The sequence below is a fragment of the Carassius auratus genome, unplaced genomic scaffold (assembly GCF_003368295.1).
Source record: "Carassius auratus strain Wakin unplaced genomic scaffold, ASM336829v1 scaf_tig00024428, whole genome shotgun sequence".
Classification (NCBI taxonomy): Eukaryota; Metazoa; Chordata; class Actinopteri; order Cypriniformes; family Cyprinidae; genus Carassius; species Carassius auratus.
Window position 1 is genome coordinate 165001 of NW_020525342.1, and position 12359 is coordinate 177359.

Here is a 12359-nt window from a genome sequence, read left to right on the forward strand (position 1 = left end):
TGACCTGCCCCACCCCCCACACAGACGCTCTGGTTGGTCTGATAGCATCATGTCGAGGAGACAGTGTGTTTTTAATTGTAAAGGCAAGTTTGTTTTATTTTCACTGCCAAAGAATGAAGATCAGAAGAACCAATGGCTAAAATTCATTTTTGCCACAATACCAGAGCAGTATAACAAATCCCTTTTGTTGTGTTCACAACATTTCACTGATGACTGCTTTTCTAATCTCGGTGAGTACAAGGCGGGATTTTCAAAGCGTTTGGCCATAAAAGATGGTTCATTACCAACTTTATTTAAAACAACGAGCATCTCCGAATCACAACGCGAACTATGATTATGAAGTTATGTGTTTGTTTTCTTCCGAGCGTCTTATCAGTATGTGTGCTGTCTGCAGCCTTTGTTTGTGCTGATCGTCATGTACAAACACGTCATTAAAATGAAGTGTAACTCTGTGAATACTCAACGAAGAGACATGAGAGAGATATCTATAGAAAGCTTGACATGTCTACTTTAAAACTAAACAAGTGCTGTGACAAGTGAAAACAGATATTCTGTGATAAAGTAATCCATATGAAAACAACGCGATGTCAGTTTTTCACGTCTCCCTTCATTATATCTAATGTGACCACGCCCCCGCGCTGAACGCGCTATTCAGATTCAAACTGAAGCGCGCGGCTTGAATACGCACACACAGAAGAAAAAGCAGCGCGACTGTTCAAGTTTTTTATTTTACTGTTTGCTTCGCGGTGAGAGGAATAAGACATAATTCAGCCCAAACAGATGCTAACGCATAGTTTACCGTGGAGGTGTGTGGAACAACCAAACTGCTTATGTTAGTTGACCAATCAGAACACAGTATGCTACCGAAAGGTGGGGTTTAAGGAAACTGAATCTTTTGAACAGCTTCGCGCGAACCGTTTGGGGATCTCTGAGAATTGAGGTAATTTTAAAATGATATTTTGACAAAATGACAATGTTTTTTAACCTTGGATGGATTTAAACCTGATGTACAGGACTTATAAACAGTGATAGGAAGCTTAGAATTTTCATCTTACTTGCTCTTTAATTAAATAGCCTACACTCAGCCTAACAGAGACCAGAGGAAGCTATTCTGATACACCAAGACTTTTTTAATAAACCTTAAAAGAAACAGATTGTCTGTCAGGAAGACAAATTTACAATATAGATAATCCTAGTGAGAAAATAGTATACTTGTGCAGAATTTATTTGTATGTACTTTAGTGGAACTAAATATATTTGTAGCACCCTACAAATTAGTATTCTTAAAGTCTGCTAAATTGGAACAATTAATTTTGTACTAAATGCATTTTAGTTGTGCAAAAGCAGTGCTGAAGTTCAACTAAAGTTGTCATCTGACGCTCTCTCCACCTTCAATACCATGACTTAAGTGGGCTCATCCTGTGGCCAAGGAACCGCTGGCCTGCTCTGTGGTCGCTGGGTCCCCTCCGGTGTGAGTCGCTCCTGGACCACCCTTCGGGGAAATGGTGGCGCTCACTCCCCAGCCTCCCGGCATTTATAAGCATAAAGTACATAAAGTACACCCATTGTGCTTCTCCCGTCAGCAACGGCGCCACGATCCGTGCCCACTCGTCCCTGGGCCACACCTCGAACATTTGGAGGAATGTCTCAACGTCATCATGCGCCATCATCTTGGGGATGAGCTGGGTAGCCTGGGCTCGGGGGTCAGGTAGCGGAGTTCGCGGGGCAGCGGCCATGCGGAGGGCGGCGAGCTCGCTTTCCGTTTCACCTTGTCGTGAGGCCATGTGCTCCATGATCTTTTGCTGGCATATGTTCACCTCGGTGAGGTGCTTGAGCAGATCTTCCAACTTCGGGAGAGGAGCGCCACCTGGGGAAACAGGAAGGGGATGTGAGCCAAACAACCAGAAAAAAAAAACGTCCATACCAAGCCAAGTGGGGTGACAATGAATTTGGTGGGATTCTGGTCGGTAATTCTTCACTGCAATGCCCGCATTCTCCACCAGTGTGACAGGGTGAAGAAGCACATCACACAAGGAACAAGGTGAGTATATACATATATCATCCTTCCCCACATGCATTTGTAAAAAATATAGTATTTTACAAATGAATTTGTAGTGCACTAAGTTAGTGCTTGATGAAAGCATTAAATAACTACATTTAGAAAGACATGACATCACAATAAACTCACTTAAACTCTCATTCAACACTTCAATTTGCAATATCTCAAAGTTCTGATAAAATGTAAGATCCAATAAAAGCCTGAATTGTGTGATAAAATGGTCACAATTACTGTATTTACATTTTTACACTGTGATGGTAACAAGCTTGCATAGTAAACAAAGGCCATGTATGTTGGAATTTTTGTTGATTACTGACATCAGTTTCCATGGGGCCACTATCCACATCCAACACCCACCCACTGGAAGCCATTTCAAGATCCCAAATGAATACCCACACTGGGAACCAAAATTGTTCTATTGTACATTCTATGAAGTGATGACTCATTCAGTTTTGGATAGTATGAACACATTTATCACTTACAAATGTAAAATCGGTTTCAGTTGAAGGTTAACGGAAGGCCCATGCTGGTCAAACTAGTCTCAGAAGGTCATTGAACTGAGTGCAGGCATCTGAGACTAAAATCAGACTGAGAGACTGTCTCTCTTTAGCTTTTACAGCATCAGGCCCACAAACTCCTACTCATTCTCCAGACTCTGGATTTCTGTTGATAGCAGCATTTGTGATCTTCTTGATCTGCTGGAAAAAAAGACCAGAACAAGAGGGCAAGTGTTATTAAATATTTAACAATTATATAACAGTTTTTGCTCTTTCAACATCTGTCATTATTTTTTAAACAGATCAGACCCGTGGAGAAGAGATAACAGACGCTGATCCAACATTCTACAAAAGAAATGCACAAAAACCGGTAAGACAATACATGTTGTGGTGGTGTATGGGGTGGTGTTGGCGCAGTGGATAAGACACATGCCTTTGGTGTGAGAGACCCGGGTTTGAATGAACTGTGAGACACCAATGTGTCCCTGAGCAAGACACTTAACCCCTAGTTGCTCCAGAGGCGTGCAACCTCTGACATATATAGCAATTGTAAGTCACTTTGGATAAAAGTGTCAGCTAAATGAATAAATATTCTAGTTGACACTGTACACATTGAATTGTATCACTGAGGTGGAGCTTATATTTTAGTTTTATATAATTATTTGTTATGTAAAGTTGCAACTTAATATAAAAAAGGTGGATATGTAAATTAAAAGTAAAAAAAAAAAAAAAAAATTGAGCTCAGTTCCAAACCATAAAGAGCAGCTTCACTGTCTACATAGACAACTGCCTTATAAGGCAACATCCTCAATCTTCATAGGCAGCAACACAGTTAACATTCACTCACACTGCTACACAAATAGTCCCTGTCACATGAAGTGCCCATGTGATGTGTGGTTGCTTTATCAGCAGATACATGTGATGTGACATTTGGCCAAAACAAGGCATCTAATAAAGGCTTTCTACTGTAGAGAAAAGTATTTATGTCAGCCCACAGCCTTTAAGAACAGTAAGACATCTGACCATGGGACTTATAAAATAACTAAATATTATATTCAATATATGGCAAAAAAAAAAAAAAAAAAAAGAAAAATACACACACACACATTAGTGGTTGATAGAAATGTAAAGAGTATGGTAACAATGTTTCAGGTATATTATGGGATGGCATACTAGGACCTAATCTATATACTATACTGTATAAATGTGTATTTCATTACATGATACAAAATTAATAGACCCATCTTCTTCGATTATTGCATATAATGCAATGTCAAACAATTTACATTTTTTTTCACTGTATATTGCACAGTAACTTAAACAAGTAAACCAGTTTTACAGTAAAGTCAAAACACAATATAAAGGGGAACACCTCACAATGACTGTAAAAACCATTCATGTTGCATCCAGGTGATTCTGCAGAAATAAACACTGCTGAATGCTTGAGTTTCCTGTAAGACTAAAAGCTGAAAATAGTTCTGCTAATTTAAATGTGAGAAAAAGAGACCGAGATAGTAGAAACACTCAGTCAGGGGTGTATTTCCCTAAAGCATTGTTAACAACTTTATGAAAATTAACCATGGTTTTATTGTAGCAAAATTGTTGTTATCATTATATTTATTTATTTATATTGATTACCATTACAGTTTTTTTTTTTTTTACAGACGCTAGGACACATTTCTCAATACTTAGGTCACTTTTGCAAAACTCTTCACACAGTGAGCACAACAGAAGTCTATATGGGCTAAACTCAATTATCATTGCTTTGGCACAAAATGCATTCAATGACTACATCTCTCAAATTTCATGAATTCTTTTCTCACTCAGACACAACAACTGCCAAAACTCATTGTATGCACAGGCCAATTTGCACATGCTTACATACTGTTTTCAAAACTGTTAAACTTATGTTCAAAACAACATACTGTAATACAAAACTGAATAAGACAGCAATTTGCTACATTTCTACAGTAATATTTGAATGAAATATATTTTAAATCTTAAAATTAAATGCTATAAAACAATTGGACAATTAGTAGATTAGGATTACTATTGTTGTACAAAAGGCCCTCAAGGAATCAAGTATGTATATAGTTAATTCAGAAGCATTACCTACTATGTCCAGTAGGTGGCAGTATACCCTCACTTACGTTCATTGCAAGTGTTGCATCAGCCGTAGCTGCGATTGCGTTATGAGGAAATTACCTTAAGCTCCGGTCAGATGTGGACTGTTAGCGCTTGATTCCTGCTAAATTCACCTGTTCTGATTATTCCTGAGTGGTTTTAGTTGGTGTGCGTCAATGACGATATGTAAGTGCACTGTTTATTATTGATGTTACTTTGAGATTGTGTCTAGTCACTGTTTAATGCCGTGATATGTGACGATTCATCCTAATGCTAAGCTAATCTTGACTGGTAGTGAAAGACATCATTTGTACGAAGTTTGTCAAGCATTAAGTGATTATTCCCGGTGACTATTCATTCTGTAATCGTAATCAATGGCTGCAGTTGACTACTTCATAAAGCGGATTGCTGTTCTGTTGCTAATATATATTATCCTAATGTTAGTTTAATATTGTTCTAATGTCTTAGTGTGTGAGCATAATACTGTACTATTTGGGATGATAATATCACAGTTAGTAATTATTCCTTCTTTCTGTTCATTTTAGAACCACATCCATATATATCTAATTGTATAGATTGGAACCACAGAAAGAAATACCTGTATGCCATACCGTGCTGATTGCTGATTCTGACTCATAAACATCCAAGTAAACCTACATCAACCTGATACTGTCTCCCTGAGTCGTGACTGACATCCTGTAGCGAATGCAACATATTACCAGTTAACTAGTTCAATCCTGTCTCTTCCGAACATTGTGGTCCTTCGAGCCGGATGTGATTTGCTACAGTGACAGCATGGTTGATGAGCATCAGAGAGGAACTGTTCCAGAGGCCGTACGGCCAAAACGCCAAACACGTCACCCTGCCTGCTTTGATGATTTTGAAGTGGACTATGGAGGTTATCAGCCACGTAACAAACATCCTTATACTTTAAGCACAGCACGGTATGAGCACAGACAAAACCAGGAATTCAGTGAGAGCAGAGAAGGTACACAACAGATGGCACATCGCACCCCACCTAAAGAAGCAAACCCATTATCAGAGTCAACCTCATATCCCTGCCTTCCAGATTCAAGAGCTCAGTCCTTCGGAGCCTCCCAGTATCAGACTGCTACTAGAAAGCTACCTGAAGCTTCTACTCCCTTCCATGAGCAGACCGCTAACGACCAGTATGCCCCCTACAGTCCACTCAAGGTTCAAATAAGTACCAGTGCTCCACCTACCTTGTATGGAAAGGGTGCTTCGCTTGACTTGCATGCTTCTCCTTCATATGTGGGTTCCCCTGATCCTTATTCACTGCCAGCTAGGACTCCACATTATTCACATTATATTGTGAGTCATGGTGCTAATGACCCAAGTTACCCACCTCAGCAGCAGAGAGCCTCCCTGACTGAGCCACAAAGCATGATGGTTTTGATTGACAAAATGATGGGTCAGTTACAGCTAATGAAAGAAGAAGTTGCATCAAAGCATGGCACCCCTAGCAGATCACCACCCAGACCACCACAGCCTTATAAAGAGCCACCTCCTGTGCATTATGAATACCCTGACCAACAATATGCTGCTGACCGAGTTTATGGGCCATTTGACCGATTCCAGAGCGGCTACGTGCCTGCACCGAGATCAAAGTTCGATATGTACCATCACTCAGTGCCCCTACCTACTCAGAAACCCAAGCCTTCTTGGGCAGAGCAGCCTTCCATTCAGCTAAAGGAGTCAGCTGCAGAATACCGTGGTCCTAAGCCCAGTATACCCTACCTGGTGCATAAAGATCCAAGCGAGTTTGCTCGCCTGAAGCTTGCGCTCCACAATCTGCTACCTGAAGATGCGTCAGAGTTGTTCAAGTTCCAGATCTTGGTGGACCATCTGCAACTGGAAGAGGCAAGACTGATTGCGGATTCTTTCCTTAACTCTCCATATCCTTATACAGAGACAATGGCTGCCTTGACAGAGAAATTTGGTAAGCCTCACCAACTTGCTTTGAGTAAGATTGCTCGAGTAATGGATGCACCAGATGTTCGTCCAGGAGACCCTGAAGCCTTCGAAAGGTTTGCATTACAAGTTCAAGCCCTGGTAGGACTGCTGAAATCCCTGGGACCAGATGGGGATGCCGAATTGACGTGCGGTTCTCATGTGGTTCGTCTGCTGACTAAGCTGCCACCTGATTTAAGAGCTGCTTTCAGGAGACAAATGCTGCCTAGTCAATCCTCAAGCTTTACACTTCCAGAGTTCTCCAAATGGTTGCAAGCTGAATCATGGTGTCAAAGTAGTGATGTGGTGGGAAACATTCAGATGAAAGGTTGGCCAAAGCAAAGGTCTGATAAACACAAAGAGTTAAGGTCAAGACCAGCTACTGTACTGCATGGAGCAGGCAGCCCTGCTACAAATACAACTTCCTCCCCAATCAAACCTGCCACTTTGCCAGAGAACAAGGTGAAAATTAAAGCCTATTGTCCCTATTGTGAGAATGCAGACCATTTCCTTAGTCAGTGCGTCAACTTCCAGCAGCTCACGACCGAACAAGTGAAGCAATGGATTCAGACTAACAAACGCTGTTGGAAGTGTGGAAGGTCACATTTATCTGCACAGTGCAACCTGAAGAAACCCTGTAACAAGTGTAAAGGGAAACATTTGCTGATACTCCATGACATCAATTACAAGTCAGTCAAAGATAATTCCCCAGCATCAAGTTCCACTGCGGAAACTTTATACCTAGACAAACCTGGAACAGATAGCCGGGTTCTGCTCAAGGTAGTCAGAGTTCTGCTGAAATATAATAACCGCACCTTGGACACTTATGCTATCCTAGACGATGGATCCAAACGCACCATCTTATTGTTTGCTGCAGCCCAGAAACTGAATCTGAAAGGGGAAGAGGAGAAGCTATCCATTAGAACCATCCATCAGAAAGTGTCGCAACTGCAAGGCTCAAAGGTTTCATTCAGCATCTCTCCAGTGGCGCAACCACATAAGACATACCATATCAAGCAAGCCTTCACAGCCGACTAGACAAGAAACTACAAATCCACAGGATTGGAGGTACGTGGACTCTGCTCTGAATCCTGCGGATGATCTAACAAAGGGAAAATCGCTTGAGGACCTAGCCACTCCAAACAGATGGAGCAATGGACCCCCGTTCCTTTTAATGCACTCTGATCACTGGCCAAAGAGCCCTGCTGCCAGCTGTCTGAAAGATGACTCAGAGTTACGCAAGTCAACATTTTGCGCCCTAAATGTAGTGACCTCCAAAGCAGAAATTCCTGATGCCAGCCAGTTTACAACTTACAGAGAATTACTGGAAGCTACTGCACGATGTGTCCATGGGGTGGCAAATGGAGAACCACTAACAGCTGGAGACTTCCTACAAGCAGAAATCCTTCAGTGGAGAGCATCTCAGCTGGATAGTTTCTTTGATGACTTCCAATGCCTGAAACAAGGTAAACCTCTTCCTTCTAACAGTAAACTACTCACCTTGAGTCCAGAGCTGGATAAAGAGATGGATGTTATTAGAGTGGGGGGAAGACTTCGACGAGCCGAAGCACTCGACATAGTAACTAAGCACCCAATTGTCCTTGACCCTAGTCATGCCCTTACCAAGCTCATCATTCAAGATTATGATCACCAGTTGAAACATCCTGGCCCAGAGAGAGTCCTGGCTGAAGTCAGAAGGAAGTTTTGGATTCTGCGTGGCAGAGAGGCCATCCGCAATCACCAGTTTCGATGCACTGACTGTCGGAGATGGAGAGCCAGCCCAAAAATCCCACAAATGTCAGACTTACCTGTAGCTCGACTTCAATTATTTAAGCCTGCATTTTATTCCACAGGGATGGATTGCTTTGGGCCCTTCTCAGTAAAGATTGGACGGAGAGTGGAGAAAAGATGGGGAATAATTTGGAAGTGTTTGACAACCAGATGCATCTACTTAGACATACTAGCAAGTATTGACACTGATTCCTTCCTTATGGCATTTAGGAGGTTTGCGGCACGTAGAGGAACACCCTTCGAACTTTGGTCTGATCAAGGGACTAATTTTAAAGGCGGGGAGAGAGAATTGCATGAAGCCTTCAAAAGTATGTCACCTGAGTTACAGCTACAGTTAGCGAAGCAGAAAGTTCACTTCCGCTTCAACCCACCTGGAGCCCCTCATTTCGGAGGAGCATGGGAACGGGAGATACGATCTGTTAAATCAGCTCTGTATGCTTCTGTGGGTGCTCAATCTGTTACAGAGGAAGTCCTCAGGACAGTGTTAACTGAGGTAGAGGGAATACTGAACTCCAAGCCTCTTGGATACCTATCCTCTGACGTTTCAGATATTGATCCTGTTACCCCGAATCACCTTCTCATGGGGCGGCTTGACGGCTCTCTCCCACAAGTTGTATATCCTCAAAGCGAAATGATCAGTCGGAAACGATGGCGCCACAGTCAGATCCTCACTGACTTATTCTGGTCTGCGTTCATCAAGTACTATCTACCCAATCTGCAAACTCGATCTAAATGGCAGAAGGATGTCGAGGACATTGCCATTGGAAACGTTGTTATGCTGGTAGACCCCCAATTGCCTAGAGCTATGTGGTTGATCGGAAAGGTCACCAATGTCATGCCAAGTTCAGATGGTCATATCAGAACTGCGGAAGTGCTCATCAAGGGACGGACTTATACCAGACCAGTTTCAAGGATGATTGTACTTCCTGCCATTCCTGATGACACAGATACCTCATAACTGCGGGCCATTTATAAGGGACAAATTTAGTGCCTAAATTTGGGGGCGGCTGTACAAAAGGCCCTCAAGGAATCAAGTATGTATATAGTTAATTCAGAAGCATTACCTACTATGTCCAGTAGGTGGCAGTATACCCTCACTTACGTTCATTGCAAGTGTTGCATCAGCCGTAGCTGCGATTGCGTTATGAGGAAATTACCTTAAGCTCCGGTCAGATGTGGACTGTTAGCGCTTGATTCCTGCTAAATTCACCTGTTCTGATTATTCCTGAGTGGTTTTAGTTGGTGTGCGTCAATGACGATATGTAAGTGCACTGTTTATTATTGATGTTACTTTGAGATTGTGTCTAGTCACTGTTTAATGCCGTGATATGTGACGATTCATCCTAATGCTAAGCTAATCTTGACTGGTAGTGAAAGACATCATTTGTACGAAGTTTGTCAAGCATTAAGTGATTATTCCCGGTGACTATTCATTCTGTAATCGTAATCAATGGCTGCAGTTGACTACTTCATAAAGCGGATTGCTGTTCTGTTGCTAATATATATTATCCTAATGTTAGTTTAATATTGTTCTAATGTCTTAGTGTGTGAGCATAATACTGTACTATTTGGGATGATAATATCACAGTTAGTAATTATTCCTTCTTTCTGTTCATTTTAGAACCACATCCATATATATCTAATTGTATAGATTGGAACCACAGAAAGAAATACCTGTATGCCATACCGTGCTGATTGCTGATTCTGACTCATAAACATCCAAGTAAACCTACATCAACCTGATACTGTCTCCCTGAGTCGTGACTGACATCCTGTAGCGAATGCAACATATTACCAGTTAACTAGTTCAATCCTGTCTCTTCCGAACAATTGTATATGTATCAGTGGATGGTGTGTATACAAATTTTTGTATTTTGGAATTACTCAGTGCAAAAAATAAAAAAATAAACAACATAAAATATTGACGGATTCTGCAACATGTCTGATTCATTCAAGTAACGTATATTCAGTGTTGGGCAGTAGCGTTGCTACAAGCAGTGAAGCTACTAGTTTAACTACATTTCTCAGTAGCTTGGTCGTAGCTTCGCTGCTTTCTGAATCAAATAGCTTTTCAGTAGTGAAGCTCTTTTTTTACCAAGTAGTGCGGTAGCTTCCACACAAGCTACATTTTCGCAAGCATCTCTGAAGCTCAAACTCAAATCGGGAAATACAACTGCTAAGATTGCTGATCCTGGATCAGTAGTGACGCGACGACGCTACTTCATCTTGTTCGTGTTTACAGTGGACAGCAACCAACCATCTTTATGATGCATTACCGCCACCTTCTGCTCCAGATGGTACCACTCCTTGGCCAGTCACGCAAAAAATTATTTGATGAAATGATGGCATAGGATGAGGTCAGAGAACAGTTAATCCCGAGGAGTGAGTCGACGTGGCCGTACCTCGACAAGTACATGACACTGACCGAGATAACAGAGAGAAAATATGTTTTCAGATGCTGCTTGTAAAAATTATCAGGGTCCAGCCTGGCCATTTTTTTTGTACTGTTTGGAGGTCTTGCATTTTGTTCTGCAAAGGCCTACAGTCTATTAAGCATGCCCATGCAACAGGTGCATACACTTACTTGTGAGCACATTGTTAATTACATGTATTTTGATTGTTTTTGTTGCCAAGTTGATAAGGAACACAAAAAACTATTAACCTAAACAATTACACCTGCCTATCTGTTTGACTGACAGTTTTGAGCACTGAGATAGCATTGACTTGTAATAAAACGTGTTCAACATAAAAATGTAATTTTAAAAGTAGCTTAGATGTAGCAAGCTACTGTTGATGTAGCTTAGCTTGCTACATTTCCCAGGGGGGTAGCTTCAGTGTAGTGAAGCTTCATTTACTGTAGAGTAACTGGTAGCTTAGCTCACTACATTTTCCAAGTAGCTTGCCAAACACTGCGTATATTGCAGTGAATTATAAACAGAGATGTGTCCTTGTTTTACAAAATAAATCATTGTATAATACTACATGTTGTTAGTGTTTTTTAGGTCATTGTTTTGTGGTTGACAAAATGTGTTTGTCGGCTGTCAACCTTTGCTAGTGTTCTGGAAGAATGAGTTGATTTGAGACCTGAATGAAGTGTTTTGGTAGTTGAAGTGCATTTTGAATGTGAAATGAACTGCTTTGCCAAGCTGAAAGTTGGTTAGGAGAACTGTGTGAGGAGTTTTTGCAAAAGTGATCTAAGTATTGAGAAATGTGTCCAAGCGTCTGTAAAAAACTGTAATATAACCACAGTTTTATTGCAAATACCATGTTAACTATGGTAAGTGTAGTAAAACCATAGTTGGTTTTTGTAAGTGATGGTCGCAAGTTCCATTCTTAACATTGTTCAGCAGTTCAGAATTATGAAAACTTATTTCTGCCATAAAATATAAAGGAAAAAAGGGTCATTATGACTTTATCTCAGAATGAAGATTTAACCATTTATACTTTTTCCGTATAACTGTGAATTTGCAATATCTCAAAAGTTCTGATAAAATGTAAGCTCCAATAAAAGCCTGAATTGTGTGATAAAATGGTCACAATTACTGTATTTACATTTTTATACTGTGATGGTAACAAGCTTGCATAGTAAACAAAGGCCATGAATTTTTGAATTTTTGTTGATTACTGACATCAGTTTCCATGGGGCCACTATCCACATCCAACACCCACCCACTGGAAGCCATTTCAAGATTCCAAATGAATACCCACACTGGGAACCAAAATTGTTCTATTGTACATTCTATGAAGTGATGACTCATTCAGTTTTAGATAGTATGAACACATTTATCACTTACAAATGTTAAATGGGTTTCAGTTGAAGGTTAACGGAAGGCTAAATTACAACAACTATGGATTTTTATATTGTCTATTATATGCAGGAAGAACTGAAACATGAAAAGTAATGTAAAGCCATCAAC

General features: G+C 40.8%; 1 protein-coding gene across 1 annotated transcript; it reads left to right on the forward strand.

Moving 5' to 3' along the window:
- Positions 1–7825: 7825 nt before the first annotated feature.
- On the forward strand, positions 7826–10265 carry LOC113078155 (uncharacterized). The gene is made up of 2 exons (XM_026250471.1): positions 7826–9704; positions 10064–10265. The coding sequence occupies exon 1, from the start codon at positions 7826–7828 to the stop codon at positions 9398–9400; it is 1575 nt and encodes a 524-aa protein (XP_026106256.1). The 3' UTR covers positions 9401–9704; positions 10064–10265.
- Positions 10266–12359: the final 2094 nt, after the last annotated feature.